Source organism: Micromys minutus, assembly GCF_963924665.1.
Source record: "Micromys minutus genome assembly, chromosome: 10".
In the NCBI taxonomy this organism is placed as follows: Eukaryota; Metazoa; Chordata; class Mammalia; order Rodentia; family Muridae; genus Micromys; species Micromys minutus.
The window spans coordinates 13,722,472-13,743,567 of NC_137979.1; the positions used below are offsets into that span (position 1 = coordinate 13,722,472).

The 21,096-nt window shown below is 50.3% G+C and overlaps 2 protein-coding genes across 3 annotated transcripts; one reads left to right on the top strand and one right to left on the bottom strand.

Moving 5' to 3' along the window:
* Positions 1 to 1,547: 1,547 nt before the first annotated feature.
* On the top strand, positions 1,548 to 4,476 carry MFAP4 (microfibril associated protein 4). Its single transcript, XM_080922510.1, has 6 exons — positions 1,548 to 1,598; positions 1,823 to 1,907; positions 2,118 to 2,272; positions 2,833 to 2,929; positions 3,001 to 3,183; positions 3,543 to 4,476. The coding sequence occupies exons 1-6, from the start codon at positions 1,593 to 1,595 to the stop codon at positions 3,788 to 3,790; spliced, it is 774 nt and encodes a 257-aa protein (XP_080778636.1). The 5' UTR covers positions 1,548 to 1,592; the 3' UTR covers positions 3,791 to 4,476.
* A 108-nt stretch (positions 4,477 to 4,584) lies between these two features.
* MAPK7 (mitogen-activated protein kinase 7) lies at positions 4,585 to 9,887 on the bottom strand. 2 transcript variants are annotated; one of them, XM_080922508.1, is made up of 7 exons: positions 9,758 to 9,887; positions 9,327 to 9,634; positions 8,592 to 8,757; positions 6,340 to 7,418; positions 5,608 to 6,245; positions 5,130 to 5,263; positions 4,585 to 5,031 (listed from the first exon to the last, which is right to left on the bottom strand). In XM_080922508.1, exons 2-7 carry the CDS (start codon positions 9,556 to 9,558, stop codon positions 4,878 to 4,880), a joined length of 2,403 nt encoding a protein of 800 aa, XP_080778634.1. In that variant the 5' UTR covers positions 9,559 to 9,634; positions 9,758 to 9,887; the 3' UTR covers positions 4,585 to 4,877. The 2 variants fall into 2 exon arrangements, with proteins under 2 accessions (XP_080778634.1, XP_080778635.1); XM_080922509.1 differs by having other exon boundaries at positions 9,327 to 9,837.
* Between the last annotated feature and the right edge of the window lie 11,209 nt (positions 9,888 to 21,096).

Sequence of the window (21,096 nt, forward strand, 5' to 3'; positions counted from 1 at the left end):
GGAAGAAACTGAGGCACGGAGGAATCTGCCCAAGTTATTCCAACTTTGAAGAGGGTGGGATGCATTGGCAGCTAGCTCTGGAACCCCCGAGGCTCAACACAACTACAGATAGCTTTAACTAGCAGCTACACTCCATGTTGAGGAGGCCCAGTTTTTCCTGGGTCTTTTCTCCTTTTCCAGGGGGTGGAGAGAGGATCTAAGCTATCTCTTTGCTCTGGACATGTCACATACTCAACCCGTCACATTTGTGTCCCTTCAAGGCATTTTGGTTCATTATCCAAAACATTCCAGGGGCTGAGTCTGCATCCCCAGCAGCAAACATATTGTATGGCACATAGTAGGTGCTCCAAAACTCTGTCCTTGATGACTATATCCGCTTTACTGAGTGTGCTGAGTGTGCAGAAATGGAGGTAATGAGCACTGCCCATTAGTACTCATAGACAGAAAGAAAGACCAGTGGACGTCAGGAGGAACAGCCCAGGCAAAGGCCCAGTGGCCTGCTGGCCAGAAGTCTGGGTAGCTAGACAAAGTGTAGGAATCAAGCAGTAAGGAACACGCTCTTGAAGGGAGGCTGAGCCAGACTAGTAATTCCTTTCAAGTCCCTGGGGGAAATGTTGGCCCCAGTCTTGAGGGAATAGAGAGCCACTGGAGGCTTAAACAGGGGAACACAGACCAGGCACCTAGGACACTCTTCCTGCACACAGAGGATGGAAGAGGCTGGGTGGCCAGGAAGGCGGGAGGCACGCAGAAAGCAGACTTGAGGAGGACAAGGAAAGCGGGCAGTGGGCTCGGTCTGGATGGAGGAGAAAGGGCGAACGGCTCAGCCCTGAGCAGATGGACTTGGAAGGGAGGAGGGGCTGAGCTAGGAGAAACAAAAGCACCCCAGATGGGCCAGGGAACTGTAGGAGGGAAAAGGGTGGGGGCACAGACACCCAGCAGGGGAGGGGGCCAGGAAGGAGTTGGAGAGGGCCCTGGCTTCAGTCGAGGCAGACAGAACTGCTGGCCGCCTGCAGCTTTGTGCTCATGGCTCAGAAATGTCCCAAGCTTGCCAGGAGACGTCGGGCCCCTGCTGGCCCTGTCTCCTACCAGGCCAGGCAGCTCCTACATTGGGAGCTTTGGGGCTGCCTCCCCTAGCCTTCCCATTCCCAATTGGAGACCCTTATCTCAGTCCCAGTGACTCTTCCATTTCTCCCCTCCCCCAACAGCTGATTGAACAGATTGCTAGGAATGGGGGACACGCAGACATCAGGAAGCGTGGGGGTCGGGGTGCTGAGGCCAGCTGGGGTTGCCGAAGGGCCCACAAGTCCAGCAGGGCGGGAGGCAGAGCAGGGTCCAGGGAGCAGTTGCAGCGAGTAAGGAGTTAATGTGTCTGGTTCGCAGTGCTTTCCTGACAGGCCTAATGAGACCCAGGTGGTCCTCTGGCCCCAGACGATGTAAGCTGATGCTGGGGGCTGGTTGTTGGGGTGGGGGTGGGGGGCATTCTGCAGTTTCAGGGGCGGAGCTGGGTCTGTGGGCTCAGACCCAGCACATAACTGTGGGCGGCTGCAGTCTGGGGCCCCAGACAGCCAGCCTCTCTCAACTGAGCTGACAGCATGAAGGTACTGGCCTGGAGGAGCGCTACCATTTGTGGAGACAAGCCACTTGCCAGATATGGAACAGAGAAGCATAGGGGTTCTCTTGAAACTTGAGTTCTGGGGATATTGGGCCTTCCTCGGAAAGTAGAGAGGGGAAAAAAAGACGGAGGGTGGTTTTAGGCAGGGAGAGCCCTGGGAGGTGTCTGGCCCATGTTGGGGGCTACACTCATCCCACTTCCCATCACCAGACCCTTCCAGGCCTGCCACTGCTGCTGCTGCTGTTCTGCACGCCTCCTCCCTGCGCCCCACAAGCCTCCGGGATCCGGGGAGACGGTAAGCAGCCCCCATCCACAGACATGGCCTGTTCAGCAGGCTGGATGACCTGCAGGACTGTTTCCTCCTCTACCAAGTGGCAGGTATCCCCCTAAAGAAATCTCCAGATTTCTCGTGACAGGGTCCCCTAGGTCTGGAGCAAAACTGGGATATGGAGGTGTTCTTATGTCTTAGTCTTTGTCCTTACGGTCCCCACACTGCCATTCGCAGCTCTGGAGAAGTCCTGCCTTCAGCAACCCCTGGACTGTGATGATATCTACGCCCAGGGCTATCAGGAAGATGGGGTGTACCTCATATACCCCTATGGCCCCAGTGTGCCAGTCCCTGTCTTCTGTGACATGACAACTGAGGGTGGCAAGTGGACGGTGAGTAGGCAAAGGGGCCTCAGGCCAGATGGGGTTCAGGCAGCCACACGATCCTGGGTGTCATTTCTGTGAAGGGGGTTTCTCATCTTTATGGGGACTGGATCCAGGGCTGCTAACACTTACTTGCTTGAGAAGGTTAATGCATGCTGTCCTCAGTGGTAGGTAAGTGCCTTTTCTAAATGAGGAACTTCGAGCCCAGATAAGTAGTATTATTAGCCTTGGGCCACACAGTACCAGAAACCACAGCCAAGTATTCTAGATCCTCCGGCTGTTTTTATCATGTGGGTGGGTGATGGGATGGAATCCAGGGCCTCTGGGCTAGGTGGGTGCTTTGCCACTAAGCTATGTCTATACAGGCCCTTAATCATTTCCCCTTCCAGTCTCTCAGTGGACAAGAGTCCTGGTAGGTAGCCCCTTTTCAGCAGCAGATGTTCAATGAGAGGCAGAATGTATTGTTTTAGCAGCTCCCTAATACCCACTAAAGTACCTTATAAACTGGCTCAGAGTCACCAGGGGGTACTGGACCTCCATCATCCAGCCGCTTGTCCACTTGCTTCCAGGTTTTCCAGAAAAGATTCAACGGCTCAGTGAGTTTCTTCCGGGGCTGGAACGACTACAAGCTGGGCTTTGGCCGTGCAGACGGGGAGTACTGGCTGGGTAAGGTGGGGCCATGGGGTGGGAGCTGCCCCTCAGCCAAGTCTTTGCTGACCAGCGCCACCCCTCCCTAGGGCTGCAGAACCTGTACCTCCTGACACTGAAGCAGAAGTATGAGCTAAGGGTGGACTTGGAAGATTTTGAGAACAACACAGCCTATGCCAAGTATGTCGACTTCTCCATCTCCCCCAACGCGGTCAGCGCTGAGGAGGATGGCTATACCCTCTACGTGGCTGGCTTCGAAGATGGCGGGGCAGGTACACCCCCCCCCCTTCAGCTTCTTCAGGGGCAGTGGCTGGGGTGGGGTAGGGAAGTCAATAATGTAGGATTGGCCTTGTTCCATTGGTTCCTTAAGGCCCCTCCTTCAACCCTTCTGGGTGTGGAAAAGCTTTAGCTCTGAGCAAACTAACTCCAACTACATGAACCTCAGCCCCAGGGAACAGTCACCCTGGCCCTGCTCCAGGCAGCTCTGTAGAACAGCTGTTCTCTCTGTGGATCAGGGAGGGTACCCTCATCCAACAGGATGCCACATAATGTCATCCCAAGTGTCATTCATCAACTGCTGTCACCCTCAGCTCCTGGCCTCCGTTTTTCTAGTCTTCCTCCCTCTTGCCAGGTGACTCACTGTCCTACCACAGTGGCCAGAAGTTCTCCACCTTTGATCGAGACCAAGACCTCTTCCTGCAGAACTGTGCAGCCCTCTCCTCAGGAGCCTTCTGGTTCAGAAGCTGCCATTTCGCCAACCTCAACGGCTTCTACCTGGGTGGCCCCCACCTCTCCTATGCCAATGGCATCAACTGGGCCCAATGGAAAGGCTTCTACTACTCCCTCAAGCGCACTGAGATGAAGATTCGTCGGGCTTGAGGGGCTGGCCCAAGCCGGCCCCATTTCTCCCCTGGAAGTCCCAAATCTCCATGATCTCCCTCCACGCTCTACCCACAATTCCTGAGCACCAGCTACGCCCCACGTACAGCCAGGCTGTTGCATTCCACCTGAGGCTAGGCTGTCAGCAGCCCGCCAGGCCTTTCTGTGGCCAAGCCATCCCAGCCTGGATCTGGCAGAAATCCATAAAATCTCCAAGTTGCTTCTACCCCTTTTTCACGACAGCTGAAAGCCAGAAGCTACCTTCTAGCTGCCAGCTTATGCATCCTGCCTCAGCCAATGTCCTCACTGCAGATCCATCTGTGTGGAGCTACCCTCCAGAGTGAGGCAGCCCCTATAGCACTGTAATCAGCTCACACATGGCCTCTCATAGCTCTCCTCATAATACTTCCTACCTTGTTCTCATCAACTCACTCCCTAAGCGAGCATCACAGAAGCCCGACCCGATGTGCCTTCACTCATCCGTCACATCAGTGCCTAAACCGTGCTCACCACAGCTACTGCTCAACAACTCTGAAGTGACCACGGAAAGTGGCTTGTTAATTTGGTCCCCTACTTCCCTAGGAATTGTCATTTGAGGCAGCAGAGAACAGTCTGTGGGCCTGGGAGTGGGTGGGAAGGAGAGGTCTCAATAAACCTTCAGGATCTGATGGACTGGCTTTGTGGACAAACATTTACTTGGCTCCAAATACTAGTACCTGGCTCTTCCTTATTCCCCTACTGTTGGCATTTTTACCCTGACTCCAAAAATGACACAGAGTCAGGTTAAAGGAAACCTTGTATTTCACAGGCCTCATTTTGAGGGCAAAACAAATGCATATTACAACAATAATAAAAAAAAATACAATACTGGAGAAGACTGCTCAGGGAGGAGACGAGTCTCCAATCCTGTTATGGCTCGGTGGTGGCTCAGGTGGCTGCTTAAGGCTAAAAGGTGGGTCTGAGATGAACCTGCAGAGTAACTCAAGCTGAGCCTCACCTGCCGGGCCCAAGGCTACAGCCCTCTGGACTGCACCCCTGGCCCGTGAAGCTGGGTCTGTCCTGGCAGCAAGGCACAAGCTTGTGGGTTTCAGGGCTCTTGGAGGTCAGGCAGGTCAGACAGCAGCATTGGGGAGTCCATCTGGATCTCACGCTGCAGAGACTCAATGTCAGCAGGGTTCATGCCGTGGCCCTCAAGCCAGTCAGCAAGGAGGGAGGCAGAGAGGGAGGCTGAGTCTGCTTGGCTGTAAGGAAAAGAAATAAATAGGGATGGGTGTTCTCAGCCTGGGCTGGCTGAGCAGCCATTCAGACCCTCCATTAAAGCTCAGTCCAGCCATCTTACCCGTCCTGTGGCCCATCAGCCACACCCATATCAAAAGACTGGTTTAAGAATTCCTCCAGGTCAAAGCCAACTCCGTAGCCAGCCCCACTGCCCTTTGGAGTGCCAGAGAACACAGGAGGCAGGGGGTCCTCCACCTGCAGAGGACAATAACAGGTTACAACACAGTGCTAGGAAGGACAGATGGAGGTCAGCAGGGCACACCCTGCCATCCCTGACTACTCCACCCAGATATCCCAGAGCATGAGCTTGAAATCACCAAGTGCTGGTTCAGGTGAGGCTGTCTCTAAGGCAGACATTATCCAAGCAGCGTCTACCTCCCAACAACCTCTACAATGGCCTTCTATGCTCCTTCTATGAAAGGGGGCAGGCTCAAGGAGGGAGGATGCCCTCTGCTGCTTCCTCTCATCCAACATGGAACCACTACCCAACCCACCTTCCAGGACCAGATCAAGATATCCCAGGCCTTCTCTCTTCTCACCTGCGACTTGGACAATTGCTGGGTCACCAGGTTGACATCAGGTGACTCTGATGTAGAATGCTGAGGGGTGAGCCCAGGATCTGGAGGTGGTGGGCCAGATGGGAAGTAAGGCAGAACTTCTGGGGCACCAGAACCAGGCAACCCACTAGGTGGCACAAGTGACTGAGAGGCCAAAAGGCTAGTAGAAGGGGCAGTCTGGAGAGGGGCAGGGATAGGGCCAGCAGGCTGGGGAACAGGGCCAGGAGGTGGGCAAACAGGCTGGGAAGCAGGACCAGGAATAGAGCCTGCAGGCTGTACAGGACCAGTAGACTGAGATACAGGTCCCGAGGGAGGACTAGTGGGTTGGGCAGAGGATGGTGCTGGTGCAGGAGCAGGAGCAGGAGGCCTGGCCATGCGAGTCCACCGCTCTAGCAGGCTTCGGTCATTGTCACTGAGCACCAGTCCAGCCAGAGGGTCAGTCGAGGGTCCCCCCAAGGTACTAGCCCCCCTCTCCTTGCGCTCCCGCTCTTGTCGACGCTTCTCCCGCTCCTTGGCTCTCTCTTGTCGCCTCCTGCGCTTCTCTTCTCGCTCTCGCTGGCGTTCCTGAGCTGTCACAGGCTTCCGAGGTTCAGGCGCCTCCAAGGGTGCACTGGGCCCATCTGCAGAAAAATTGGACAAGGGAAAGGTAAGGGCTTATAGTCCTGTCCCAGAATCCCTGTCTACCACTCCACTACCCACCCAGCTGCTGGTTACCTCTGAGCCGGCTCCTCAGGGACTTCAGCAGGGCAGCTTTGAGGGCTGCTTTGGTATTGTCGGAGATGGCACCCTCTCTTTTTGGTGGAGCAAGCTCATTGGCTGGCGGGGCAGACGGCACAGTCAGATCAACAGTGTCAGGCGCGGGGCCAGAGCACGGCGGTGGTGCTGGAGGAGGTGACTCCATGGCACAGTCTCCACTCGGAGCCCAGGGACTGGGCATCTCAACATCTGGACACACAGGCTCACTAGCCACAGGCTGCAGAGAGGGCTGGAAGCGTATTTGTTGGCGGATGCCCTCCCGTCGTGCATGGAAGTCCTCAATCTCAGCCACAATGGCCTCCTTAATGCGCTCCCTGGTAAGGGCTTCACGGTCAAAAGCAAAGTCAAAAGGTGGGGCGCAATCAGGCTCATCATCGGGGTCATGGTACTTAGCCAGGAAGGGGTGGCGAAGGGCTGCAGCCGCTGAGATTCGGGCACTGGGTTCAAATCGCAGCATGCGTCCCAGCAGTGAGAGGGCCTGGCGGTCAGCACCTGGGTATACTGTCTCCCAAGGTACAGGTTGCCTTGGTGGCAGGCTTTGAATATAGGCTCGCACCCTTTCAGCCCCCACAGCTTGGATCACAGCTGGTGATGGAGTCCCCAACACCATCATGATCAGCTGTAACTGGTGCACATAGTTTTTGCCTGGGAAGAGCTGTCGCCGAGCCAGCATCTCACCAAAGATGCAGCCCACAGACCAGAGGTCAATAGCCTGTGTGTACTCATGCAGGGAAAGCATGAGTTCAGGGGCCCGGTACCAGCGAGTGGCCACATACTCAGTCATGAAGTACTGGTGCTCGGCGGGCGATGTACACAGGCCCCGGGCCATTCCAAAGTCACCGATCTTGAGCTCACAGTTCTCGTTGACCAGAAGGTTAGAGGGTTTCAGATCACGGTGGATGACCTGAGCAGAGTGCATGTACTTGAGGCCCCGAAGCAGCTGGTAGAGGAAGTACCTCACATGTTCCAGCGTGAGCGGCTGCGAAGAGTGAATGATCTGGTGTAGGTCGCTTTCCATGAGGTCCAGTACCACATAGCTGGAGATGGGAGAAAGGTGTGAGCTAGCTTCCTTACATTAGTGAGAAGCCCCATCCTCCCTGCACTCCCAATTCCCGGGGTTATGGCCTTACAGTGAAACCCCAAGGACTAGGAACAGGGAATGAAAGAATAGCACCAGGTTCTAGATTTTCTACAGCTTTTTGTTGTTGCTTTTCAATACAAGATTTCTGTGTATCCTTATGTCCTGCAACTTGCTCTGTAGACCAGGTTGGCTTCAAACTCAAAACTCAAGAGAGCTGCTTGCCTCTGCCTCCCCAGTGCTGGGATTCACAGCATGCACCACCATCACAACTTTTATGAAAGTTATGTGTATGTTTTCCTGCATGTATATTCTACATGTGCCTTACGTCTACAAAGGCCAGAAGAGGGAGTCTGAGCCCCTAAAACTGGAGTTACAAATGTCTGCTAGCACCACGCAGACACTATGAACTGAAGCCAAGTCCTCTGCAAGAGCAAGTGCTCTTAATCACCAAGTCATTTTTTTTTTCTAGCCCCAACTTTTTTACAGCTTTGCTTTCTGACAAATCACTTTCTCCATGGACCTAGTTTCTCTGTCAAATTTTTATAAAGGAATGTTCAAAACTACCAAGACTGGCTAATATGGTTGATTTTGGAGCAAACTCTATAGTTTGCCAACAGCTACTCAAAAAGCTGTGGTGAAAACTATTTTTAAGAAAGTATTTTGTGAACAATTAGCTGTCTGCCATGAGAATAGGACAGTGCTGTGTGATAGCACACTGTACTGTCTGTTGTCTTATACAATTTGGACCTGTCCTGTCTGTCTGTCTGTCTGTCTCTCCTCCGTGGCTGTTTAGGTTTTTTTGTTTTGTCTGTTGGAACAGGACCTCACACAGTCCCAAATGACCCTGAACTTACTATATAACCAAAGGTCCCATGCACATAAAGAGGTATATCCTTATTTTTCCCCTTTAGTACAGGAGAGCCAACTTAACACCTCAAAGATGTTCATCAGTCTACCAGTGACCTACATCCCAGCCCCTGCACCCCTCTGGAGAAATAAGAACTGTCCCTACCAATGTCCTACAGGGCAGTAGTCTTAGAATCACGGCCCTTCCAGAACTTCAGTATGATTGGCCCTGGACGTCTGAACTGATCCCAACCGTGTCTCCTTCTCCTGGCCCACTCCTTACACAGATTTGAATTCTCCATAGGGCACAGTAGGTCTCAGGATGTCCTTGATGGCGATGATATTGTCGTGTTTGAAGTGTTTGAGGATCTTCAGTTCCCTGAGGGTCCGTTTGGCATTGGTGACCACATCAAAAGCATTAGGTATCTTCTTGATGGCCACCTGCTGGCCTGGAGAGCAGGAAAAGGGTATATACCACAGAGTACCTTCTGTTAGCTGCAGGTCCCTTTCAGCACTGCCCTTCTAAAACCCGGACAGCAATAAGTACCTACTGTGTGCAGGGCACTGTGTGCACCACTTATCAAATCTTAATTTCAAAACTACCTCATGAAGCAGCTACTAATAGCTCACATACAGAGGAGGCACAGCTAGTTAGTGGTGGTTGTGATTGTACTAATTCACGCTCTCTCCCCTCCTCACAGTTGCTCCATCCCAGATCCTACCCATTCCTCCACCACTCCATTGTGCCAATCTCTGGCTCTAGAACATATCTCTTTTGGACACCAAGGAGTACCACTCTATTCTGGCTTACAGGGATATCCTCTTCCTAATGAGAAAGTAGGCTGACTGGGAGAAGCAGGGTTCCTGAGAAGGGTACCTAACGGGGAGCTGGCACCTAGTCGGTAAGCGTGAGTGGGACCAGAATCCCCGGCGCAGCTGATCCTCCTGGGACCGTGCGGGTTCCTCACCGCCTCTGGAAAGCAGTCCACACATGCTGAGCCTCAGGAAGCCAGCTCACCCGTGAGGCGGCGGCGCGCCGAGGACACCACCCCGTAGGCCCCATTGCCTATGGTCTCGATGATCTCGTACTCGTCCCCCACGTCAAAGGTCACGTCGAAGGAGCGGGCTTTGAGCAGGGCTAGGTTCTTGGCCACGACAGATGCAGCGGTGTGGACGGGTTCTGCCTTCACCCGCCCAGGGGGCTCCCCAGAGCCATCTTCGCCATCCTCCTCCTTCAACGGTTCCGCCATGGTCTATATGAGGCGCTGGTGAGAAGACCGTCCCGAGGGCTTCTCAATTCCCCCTCTGTGCGCTACGAGGCAGGACCTGCGCAGCAGGCGAGAGGGGACCGCTGACAGAGAACCCCAAGGCCCAGGATCCAGGGGGGCGCGGCGCGGCCCCGGAAGAAAGGGAGGGGCGGGGCGCTGGGACTCCCGGGACCACACTCACCGACCGGCGGGCACCTCGCCGCCACGCCTCCTCGAGGATTTGGGGTTCCTGGGTCTTGCCAAACCCAGTTAGGAGTGTGCCCCCGGACTCGTCCACTTATCAAGGACCAGGGCCACCACCAAAGCCTCGCGTGCGCCGAAGCAGACCACCCCACCGGCCGCCCCAGGACCACGCTCCTCCAGCCCCTGGCCAATCGTTGAATGGCCCCGCGGAGGTTCCAACCCCTTCATTTTACTCTATCCAATCAAAATTTACCGGACGGGAAAGCCGCGCCCTTGTCACTCACGCGCGCGCGCGCGCGCGCGCCCGTCTGTCCCACTGGCGGCGGGAGCCGCCCAAGGGGGTGACGCGCGTTCCTCAGGGGTGCGCGCGCAGCCCCGAACCATGCTTTCACGCATGCGTACTAGTAGCCTTGGGAGCTGTTGGGGGGAAAAGAGGGCAAGGCCTCACCAAGTTCGTGTGCACTTCTGAGTTTAACCACTCCACGGGCCCGAAGGAGCGGAGATGGGGGTCGGGGGAGGGAAAGGGGTTGTTACCTAGGCAACGGGCTCCGAACCCACTCCCACCCCGCCTCTCCAGATCTTCTTTGCTCTTCTTCCTTCCTTGTTAGCTTCATTTCCTAGGGGATTTGCTGCGCACTCCGGAAGCTCTGGACGCCTTATCCCGGAGTAGTGACCAGAGAGACTCAAGTCCTCCGGATTCTAGAGCGTCTCTGACTCGCTCCCTCACCCCGCCACACACACACACACACACACACACACACACACACACCGATGCGCATGCGCTCTGGACCGCGACAGGGCCAGCACCTAACCTCTTTTTTATGTCCATCCCTCTGGGTCGTCCGGACAAGGCAAAAGCTGTTAACCCGAGAGCTAGAAAAGTTCTCGGTAGGCAAGCTTAAGTGGGGCCCACTCCAAGGAGATCTGGGATTTTCGGTAGACAAGAAAAGTGTGGAGAGGGAAACTGGGATGAAACCCAGTAAATCTGAATTTCCGCTTGGCATTTATTATTCTCAACTAAAAGCCAAAGGTTGTGTCCAAAGCAGAAATGAATCTTGGTAATCATACACAGTTGCTTATGTTGCCCAGCCTTTCCCACTTTGTACCAAAACTCAGGCAGAAAGGTTCACACATAATTCACTTTCACAAACTTAGTATCCGCGCCTCTGGTTTTGATTAAAATCTCCTATAAAACTGGGCATGGTGGCTCACGCCTTTAGTTAGTCCCAGCACTGGAGAGGCAGAGAATGGCTAATCTCTGTAAATTCAAGACTAGACTGGTCTACATACCAAGGTCACTAAGGTGTAACAGTTCTTTGGTGGCCTTTTTCTGGGAGACAAGGCAGACAACGTTTCCTATCTCTCTTAAGTATGTGCAGTTCAAGTCAGTACATAGTGGTACATACATTTAATCCCAATTTAGGAGGTGGAAACAAGTGGATCTCTGTAATCTCTTTAAAACCGGCCTGGACTATTTAGTGAGTTCCAGGCCAGCCAGAAATCCTTTTTTAAGACAAGATGAGAGATGGCTCAGTGGTTAAGAGCATTGGCTGCTCTTCCAAAGGACTGTGTTCAATTTCACATGGTGTTTCAGAACTGTCTGCAACTCCTGTTCCAGGGGATCTGACACAGATAGACATGCAGTCAAATCACCAATGTACGTTTAATAATTATTTTTAAAAATACAAAGTGAATAATAATAATTGGCATATTAATACAAAATACAACATGGCCAAACTTCTGTAGCCCCAGCTGACCTGAAATGCACTCTGTAGACCAGGATGGCCTCAAACTGACAGAAATCTGTCTGCCTCTGCCTCCTGACTACTAAGATTGAAAGTGTTCACTGCCTGGCTAAATGACTCCTTTTTGACAGAATGTCCAGAGAGTCACATTTCAGGATTACCCAGGGCTTGGGGGAAAAAAGATGGAGAGTATTGAAATGATTTTCTTTAGAGGATAATGGAGATTTTATCTTAAATGCAGCATGTTCAGCTAAGACCCCCCAGGTAGCCTTTGGCTGAAATGTTTCTGTTTCCAGCAGTCTGCAGTAGATTTTTGCTGAGATCATTCCTGTGCACACACGGCACATGGATCTGCAGGAAAGATGCCCCAAAGGGAATGTGTTGAAAGAGGACCATATCTGGTGTTTTACTAGATAATGCAAGATTCTTCTTCTTAGGGGCTGTCCCAGGGAAGACACCACCAATATGGGAGAACAGCTCAGGCTGTGGCTTCCAGTTGAACATTATTTGCCTGTGCTTCAGATAGGAAGTTACCCCTCATGGAATCAGATTTGTTACATTCAGGTCAGCATTTCCACACAGCAGTAATGGGCTGGAACCCTACCACTCACTGAAGGACACAGTTTCTTCAGTCCACCCCTGCCTCCCACTACTCTTTCACACCTCCCAGCACGGGCTCAGTGAATGATGTAACTTTGGTACTTGGACCTCTGTGTTCTGCACCTTATAAAAGCCAGGAAAGAGAGAAGTATGGTTTAAAAATCAAACGTCAGACCAAACATATGGAGGAGAGAGCTATAGTTTCAAAAGCCAAGCATATGGGTGGGAGAAGGGGAGCTAATGAAGACTTTATAGTGATGTATACAAAACTCACCTCTCTGGCTTCTGACTCCTGGTTGGCCCCTGGGCATTTAGCTCAGAATCCCAAGCTTAGGCTGCAGGGAATCACTACGGAAGTTTGAGGAAAATGGCTCTTTTGAGTTGTAGTTCTGAAAGATGCTTCTGGCAAACAGCAGCATGGAAACACAGGTGGTGTGGAAGGCTGGAAGCAAGGAGGAGGAGGTGGTCCAGGACAGGTCCACCCCAATGGGAGAGTGGGCTGGGTGGAGAAAGCATGCGAACAGAGCGTGACTCCATGAAAAACATACGCGAGGAGTATTGGGGTTCCTAGACAGGTGACAGAGATATCCCCAAGGCAGATTCTAGGAAGAGGAGGCAATTGGGGATGGTAGTGAGCAAAGACCTTTGCATTGGAGGCTTCCTGGCTGCCTGCTGTCTCTCTGGTAGTGAATCCAATCTGATCTGAGCCGTGTCCCACCATCTTTCCTGAGACTTGAGACCAGTAAGTTCCCTGTGTTGTTAAAAGATGATGTCCCGGATTTTAGCACCAATGTTAGGAAGAGGATGAACAGAGTGGGGGGCATATGGCCCATGGAGGTATGGGGAGGTCTGGGGGCAAGGGAGATGCCTCTGGGGGACCCATTATGGAATCCCTTCTCCCTGAGGGACCAGCCACACAACAGTATAGTACAGAATAGAGTTTATTCAGATCATGGAGGAGTTAAGAGGGTAGTAGAGGCAGAGAGAGAGAAGAGGGGAGTAGAGGAGTAGAGGCCAGCCATGAGCTCATGGAGAGAGGCAGGGGAAGGAAGAAGAGGGGCTAGGGGGAGAACAAGAGAGCAAGAGAGAGAAGGAGACAAGCAGCCCCTTTTATAGTGTCAGGTAACTGGGGCAGAGCATACCTGACTATTGCCAGGTAACTGAGGGGTGGGATTTACAGAATCCAAACACCCTGACCGTGGACACTTACATGCTGTCTTCAGGGGCGCTCAGTGGCAGACACTTTACAACCCTAGAGGCTGCTGTTCTGCCCGTGGGATTCTCTTTCTTCAGTGTGTTACTCCTAGAACAGTGTGGCTTAACGCAGGAATAAAGTGTTTATCAACAAAATTAATGTAACTTTTTGAAATAAAGAGTAGACACTGGACAAACACAGTATGTGAATTTTGTAAGAAGGCAAGGAAGGGACTAGGAATCGCTGCACCCTGACCACATCTATAAAGGATTATCCAGATTAGGTTCATTGAAGTGGGAAGATCCACCCTAAAAAAGGTGGTGTCATTCCCTAGGCTTGGGTACTGGCTGGACTACACACAAAGGAGAAAGTTTTTGATTCTGCATAGTCATCATACTCTGCTTCCAGACTATGGGTACATTGTGACTAACTGCCGCTAGCTCCTGACACAGGGACCTGCTAATTGATGAACCCTTTAAGTTGCTTTGCTTAGGTGTTTTTGTTGAAGCACCAAGGAAAGTAACTAAAATAAGTAAAGCACAAAACAAGTTAAAATGCTACATAAAGTAGCCATAGAATCTAATTATTAGGAATTTTAGGAGCTTCTGTGCATAACTAGATTGCTGTCTTTTCCTGTTTGAGTTGCCCTTACAACTGGGAACTTTTAGTGTAGCGTGGGGTCCCTTCTCTCTAAGCTTTATTCTAACACAGGCCATAACTACCTTTTCTGCTGGTAACAGATTTCTACAGGGGGGAAAAAGGAAAATGTCAGTAGAGGTATAGCTTGCCTTGCTACTTTGGATTGCTCTTTCTAGCACCCTTCACTATCCTTTTCCCACCTTTTAAACCCCTAATACTAGATAGGAGAGGGAAAGGGGTGACATCATCTTTAGAGGGCTTCCTGATGATTAGGGGTGTTGAGTTCCCTAAGGCAAGTTTGATCTTCACTGTCAGAATACCTAATTTCTTCTTCTTCTTTTTCTTCTTCTTCTTACTTCTCCTCCTCTTCTTCTTCCTCTTCCTCCTCTTCTTCTTCCTCTTTTTCCTCCTCCTTCTCCTCTTCTTTCTCTTCTTCTTCCTCCTCCTCTTCTTCTTCCTCTTCTTCCTCCTCCTTCTCCTCTTCTTTCTCTTCTTCTTCCTCCTCTTCTTCTTCCTCCTCCTTCTCCTCTTCCTCCTCCTTCTCTTCCTCTTCCTCCTCCCTTCTCCTCTTTCTTTTCTTCCTCTTTCTCCTCCTCTTTCTCCTTCTCTTCCTCTTTCTCCTCTTCCTTTTCCTCCTCTTTATCCTTCTCTTCCTCCTCTCTCTCTTCCTCCTCCTCTCTTTTTCTTTGTGCACTCAACAAACCTCCACCAACAACCACCCCACCTCTTAGGGCTCTAACATTTATCCTATGAAAAGTACACAGAATCCCAAACATCACACAATTGCAGCTGATAATGGCAAAATCATACCCCTACTAGAGCATGAGGAAGATCATAGTCACATGCTAGGGACAATCTGAAACTGTACCTGGGGTTTAAATGAAAGCATAGTCTTTATTTCTGATTTTTTTCAAAAAACTAAAAAGCACCACAATTCCAAAATTGTCAATACAAAGAAGGTTGAGAAAAGTTATATTTCTCAGAATTTATCTTTAGTTCTGATATAACATCTATATTAATTTTCTATATTTTTAATTTGGATGAAAATTCTACAACTATTTGTATATTACCAATTTAATCATTCTTTTCTCTAAATGTTTTAAAATCATAAGCAAGGAAGGCTGCTGATTTATGATCTTTTCTGTTTGTTTTTGTCTTTAGAGACAGGGTCTCTCTAGGGCTGTTCTAGAACTCATAATGTAGACCAGGCTGGCCTCCAACTCAAAGATCCATCTGCCTTTCCTCCCAAATGCTGGGAATAAAGGTGTGCACCACCACATCTGGCCCATTTATGATCTGTATTTATTTTTTGGAAGGGGGCATGAGACTTTTAGTCTAGTGTACAAAATTTTTTAAAAATATATATCAATGTTCCCCATTTCAGGACACATAAAGCAGAGCCGTCTTTAGTTAGATTTCTAAAATTTATTTTTCTAAATAATTTCAAGATGAATTTACATAGTCACCAAACATAAAAAGAGCTGAAATACCAAATGGAAGTTTTTTTGTGATTCTTCATTCCCTGGAGATAATGGGAGTGTGATAGGAGAAATAGAGTGAATGCTAACAAATTAACAAGCCCAACTGTGGTGGTTTAAATATGCTTGGTTCAGGGAGTGGCACTATTTGGAGGTGTGGCCTTGTTGCAGGAAGTCTGTCACTGTGGGTGTGGGCTTTAGTACTTCATCCTAGCTGTCTGGAAGCCAGACTTCAGGTTACCTTCAGAATAAGAGGTGGGACTCTCAGCTCTCCAGACCCACATTTGCCTGGATGCTGCCAAACTCCTGCCTTGATGATAATGGACCGAACCTCTAAACCAAGGAGAGGGAGGAGGAAGGAAGAGGAAGAAGGAGAAATAAGAAGAAGGGAGAAGAGAAGAAGAGGAAGAAGGTGGTGGTGGTGAAGGAGAAGAAGAACGAGTCATTGTTATTCAGGGCTGATGATGAAATGGGTCAGCAGTATAGGTCTGACACCATGAATTCTCTCCTCAGATCCCATGAGGTGACGAGAACCAATTTCTAAGTTCTTTTCTGATTCCCACATGTGATACGCCTGTACTCATGCACACATACATATAAGCAAGAATACATACTTTCAATGAAAATGTATAAAGAAAGAAAGTGCTCTGATAAGAGTACCTCAGTTGTAAAACAGAATCCTTTGAGATCACAGTGACCTTTCTCAAAAAAGGAATGTCTGTTGAGACAGCCTGTTGCCTTAAGGCAGTCTCACTTTGGGCAAACAGTCTTAGAAAGGAGAGACTGCAGACTCTAAGGTAGCCCCTATGGTTACCTGCTCCCCTATGTGGGCACCCAGTTCAGACTATGGTAGCCAGAATCTGGTGTCTCTACCATGCCTCAGAAATGTATCTCAGGCTGGAGAGATGGCTCAGCAGTTAAGAGCACTGACTGCTCTTCCAGAAATCCTGAGTTCAATTCCCAGCAACCAACCACATGGTGACTCACAACCATCTGTAATGGGATCTGATGCCCTCTTCTGGTGTGTCTGAAGACAGTCACAGTGTACTCACATGTATAAAATAAATAAATATTTTAACAACAAAAAAGAAATCTAATTCAGTGGTGCTCGCCAGGGGGCCAAGGCTCTGCTCCCACTTTGAGGTCATCCTCCTTTCATTCTGCCTCTCTGAACTCATGGCTTCTGCAGCCCAGGCATCACAGTCACAGGCTGACAGAGTACAGATGCAAGGAAACGAGGGCTGCCTCTGTTGTCACAAGAGCAAATGCCTCGTGGGAGCTCCGAGCAGATCTCAGAATTGTGTCCCATGGCCTGTTGTAGTATGGCTTCTTTCTCCCATAACAGGACCACCTCTTTCTCACTTGGCCCAGTAGTCACAATGTTGAAATAAACAAAACAATAGCTTGGTACGAAGAAATGCCAACTGACCTATTGACAGTCCCAATAAAAGGAAGGGAAGAGAATCGCCACGCCAGGACTCCAGCTTTCTCTTTCTCCTGCCCCCGTCCCTGGCTCCAAGTTACCTTGAGGAGTATAGGGGTATGTAGTCAAAGATGAACTGAAAGCGGGACTCTCCAATGCAGCTTCCAGAAGGCAATCTGGAACCTCCTGTTTTGAGTCACCCCCCACTCTCACCCACGCTCCTGTAAACCCGACAAACTCAATGAGTCGACCAGCTAGAGATGAGAAGAGCCTCGGCAGTCTGTCACCAGTGCCCTGTCTGTGTGGACAGAGGTTTATTCTCACCTCACCAGGAAAAGTGATACGACTGTCTCTTTCCTCTGCAAGTGGAGCTCAGAAGGCAAGCCCTAGGATAGAAATCTGGGTCAGGGTGTGCCATGAAGCAGCCAAGAGCAGACATTGTACAGTAGAGCTCATCTCCCTCTCAGGTGCTTGGTCTCTCCAGTACGGACAAAGCTCATCTCCTTCGAGGGGTGATTTCGGTATAGGAGCAGAGGCCTCATTCAGCCCAGAGCCAGATATGGGCTTCATGACAAGCAGCAGAGGCAGAAGTTTGTATGCAGCTGTGCTGACTGGAAACACTAATACCGCTCCTTGATTTCCCACCGGAGTGCCAGGCCACAATTACGATGTAACTCACTGCACACACCAATAGGGTATTCACAGGTCTACTTGCTTATTCTCTAACAGGGATGCCTCTCGTACACAGATTTCACTGTCACAGCAACACACAACTCCACACAGGCAGGCAACGCCCACTGTACATTTACAAACTAGGAATTATTATTTTTTTGTATAAATAGATGTGTGTAAACACACAGGGATTGCACACAGAGATCCATGAACTTCTAAGACATACACAGGGAGCTTTGTTCTTAGAGCCATCTTCTGCCTCCCTATAGGACAGGGTTATCCCTGCGGCCAGCCATGGAATATGTTTTGACTTGAAACATATTCAAAACAATCTATAAACTGGCTTTCTCAATCTTCCAGCAGCCTGGGTAAATGAGGGTGACCTCAGGGCCAGACAGATGAAGACATTAATGGGAAGAGTCCTCTTGCTTCTATCACTGTACACAGTGAAGCCCACTGAAGGCCTGGTGTCAGCTATACCACCAAACACACGTGAGATCACTTCACCTGGCATTCTACACATGGTGCCTGTATTGTTCCTTTAACTTTAAAAATGATTTCATCTTACTGCACAGATGGTGTTTTACCTGCATGTATATCTATGTGAGCATGCCAGATGTCCGGGAACTGCAGTTATGAGCTGCCATGTGGGTGCTGAAAATTGCACCTGGGTTTTCTGGAAGAACAGCCAGTGCTTTTAGCCGCTGAGCTATCTTCCCCAGGACTGGCAGTTTATGAAGATGAAAGCTTAATGCAATCACAGCACTGGAACTGGAAGTTACACTGCGGGGCCCTACCAATTGAGGCTTCTGGCTGCATCCACTCATGACAATGGTATCAGGGCAGGAGCATGGTTTGAAGTGGCCACATGGCAACGTGGCCGGTGATTCAGGAGCCAGATCTTTAAAGCCATCCATCTTCAAGACAACTAGCTCACTGAAGGCCTTCAAAAACATGTGCGCAATGTCCCATTTTATAAGATATATTCAGTGTCCTGCTGAGCATATGCAGGACTGGATCAAACCCAGCAGTGAAGAAAAACACAGCCATTACTCCCCTGAATGGCCTAATTACCTTGTGCCCACTCCACCTGTAGGAGACAAATCACAGCTACACCAGAGAAGGATGACAGGCCTCTGTGTTTGGCTCTGAGGCTGATATACTCCAACCCAGAACATTCCTCAGGCTTGTCTCACTTGCTCTGGGTGTTGGTGTGTGAGAATATATCTGTTGTCTGTCATCAGAACCCAGATTTGTAAGGAACAAGATGGTGAGGGTCATCAGAGCTGTTGTCATGGCAATACACCTCCTTGGTGAATTCTTTTTATCCTTCCTTCTTAGGGAACAGTGAAAGGACCCCAGGAACATCCCAAACTGTGTCTTTCTCTCCCTCTCCTTCTGACCACCATTGACCCAGACATATTTGGAGATTCCAGTACCATGGGATGACCACCAAGAATAGCAGCAGTGGTTGAGTGGAGCTGAAATTGTTGGGGTCCCCTGTGGCTACTGAGCTGCTCTTCCACCAATAGCCTCTCCTGGATTCGTTAGGGATTCCAGCCCTGCTAGAGCTCCAAGTGCCAAGCCTCAGCTGCTCTCCATGACTCCTTTAGGCATTCAAATCTAGCACCACTTGGGTTGACTCTTACACTACCAAGTTCAGGGGCCAACAACTCTAGAGACCTCTAGAGCATAGCTTCTGTGTGCTGACTCTCAGGAAACACTTCCCAGAAGATTCCACCTCAGCGATGCTGGGGTCTTCTTAATCACAGTTGATTCCTCAGCCCCAACTGACCAGACACCACAGACTCTTCCCACAAAAGACCCAGTGGAGTCTTCTCTTCCCCCTGGAACTTCACAAGCCAGCCCTCTCCCCCACCAACCCCTGCCGTCTGCACCGCCCTCAGCGTTCTTGTCCTTTACGGACCAGCTCACTGAGCTCCCAGCACTTAGTGGCTTTTCTAACCCAGAGTTCCGAAGTCCTTCCACAATCCTCCCCAGAACAGGTCTGTCACAGTATTGTCCCACTCTCCTGGTACCCACTTGTCTTAGGGTTTCCGTTGCTGTGATGAAACACAATAACCAAAGCAACTTGAGAAAGAATTTATTTGACTTACACTTCCCTATCATGTGTCATCAACAAAGGAAGTCAGGATAGGATCTCTAACAAGGAAGGAACCTAGGGGCAGGAACTGATGAAGAGGCCATGGGGTGGAGGGATCTTCTGCTTTTTGATAGAAGCTAGAACCATCAGCCTCGGAGTGGATTCAACTCACAATGGCTGGGCCCTCCCACATCAACCAGTAGTTAGGAAAATGCTCCACAGGTTTAAGTCTTAAGCAGGCATTTTCTTACTGGAGGCTCCCTCCTCTGACAACCCTAGCTTGTGACAAATTGACACAAAACTAACCAGAGCACCTGTCAGGCCCCTCCAGAGCTCTCTACAGCTGGTGGGTCTGAGCCTAGTGAAGCCTATTATCTTACCTCAGCAGTGAGAAGGCAGCTCTTTGAACTGGAGCATGTGATAGCCCCTGCTATGGATAGATACCTTTACTAACTAGATGGAAACATTCCCCTACAGGACAGAAAAGGCCTGAGAGGGTACAGGCACCAATCACTGAAATTTGTTTTCTTGTAGACCCCAGGACCACCAGCCCAGGGTGGCACCACCCACATGGCTTGGCCCTTCTCCAATCACTAATCAAGAAAATGCTCAACGGGCTACATGCAGCCCAATCGTAAGGGGGCTCTTCTCAGTCTTGGCGCCCTCTTCTTACATAATTATAGTTTGTGTCAAGTTGACTTAAAACTAGCCAGCACAGCCCCCTTCCCAAATATCTGGTCCTGTTAGTTTAGGACAGAAAAGCCTTATCTATTGAGGAATTTGGGGATTGAGAGTGCTTCCTTTCTTGATCCATGGGTCAGCCAGTAGTAGCCTGTAACTTTCCAACTCATCCAGTAAAGACCAGCAGGTGGCAGCCACCAGCTAGAGGGGGCCTAGAATCTCTGCTTGTATGACTTGTCTCTAAGCTGAAAGAATTTCTTACACTCTCGCGCCGGCAGCCCACCTGGAAGGCTGTGACTACATGCCAGCCCTCTTCCCCGCAGGTGGCTTTGGGAATCCAGCCAGCTGACTTCCAAGCTAACAGCTAGTGTGATGGCCTGGAGTCTGCAGACTGAGATCCCTAAAGTATCCACATCTGCATCCATCTGTTTCCGTGCTCTCTATTCATTAATGTGCTCTGTAATGTCTCCTTTTAAGTCCTGCTTGTGAAGCCTGACTCTGCAGCTAAATTACCGCAACGAATATGGCTAAATTAGCTTCCGGGTCTGGATTTCAGTCATTTCCTCCAGAAAACAGAGATGTTTTCTTTTCAATGATTATTCATTAAAGAAGTCGTTCCCAAGTATTTTCCATTGGCCTGGCAATGAGGACCAGGCACTGACGGCCTCTAGAGTCGAGCTGGGGATCTGGAGGCGGAGCCTAGCATTAAGCCACCCTGATAGAGTAAGTGCGGTTGTGTCTACTGAGAAGGATGCTGGTGGCTTGGGATCGAGCTCTGACATCCCTGAGCTGCCAGTGAT

Excerpts from the sequence above, each read along its gene's own strand:
- MFAP4 (XM_080922510.1), top strand. Across the intron at positions 2,273-2,832 it reads CTGAGGGTGGCAAGTGGACG|GTTTTCCAGAAAAGATTCAA; the intron begins GTGAGTAGGCAA and ends ACTTGCTTCCAG. Across the intron at positions 3,184-3,542 it reads CTTCGAAGATGGCGGGGCAG|GTGACTCACTGTCCTACCAC; the intron begins GTACACCCCCCC and ends CCCTCTTGCCAG.
- MAPK7 (XM_080922508.1), bottom strand. The coding sequence starts at position 9,558 with ATGGCGGAACCGTTGAAGGAGGAGGATGGCGAAGATGGCTCTGGGGAG. Across the intron at positions 8,758-9,326 it reads GGCGCGCCGCCGCCTCACGG|GCCAGCAGGTGGCCATCAAG; the intron begins GTGAGCTGGCTT and ends CCTGCTCTCCAG. Across the intron at positions 5,032-5,129 it reads GCTGATGGGCCACAGGACGG|CCAAGCAGACTCAGCCTCCC; the intron begins GTAAGATGGCTG and ends TTTTCCTTACAG.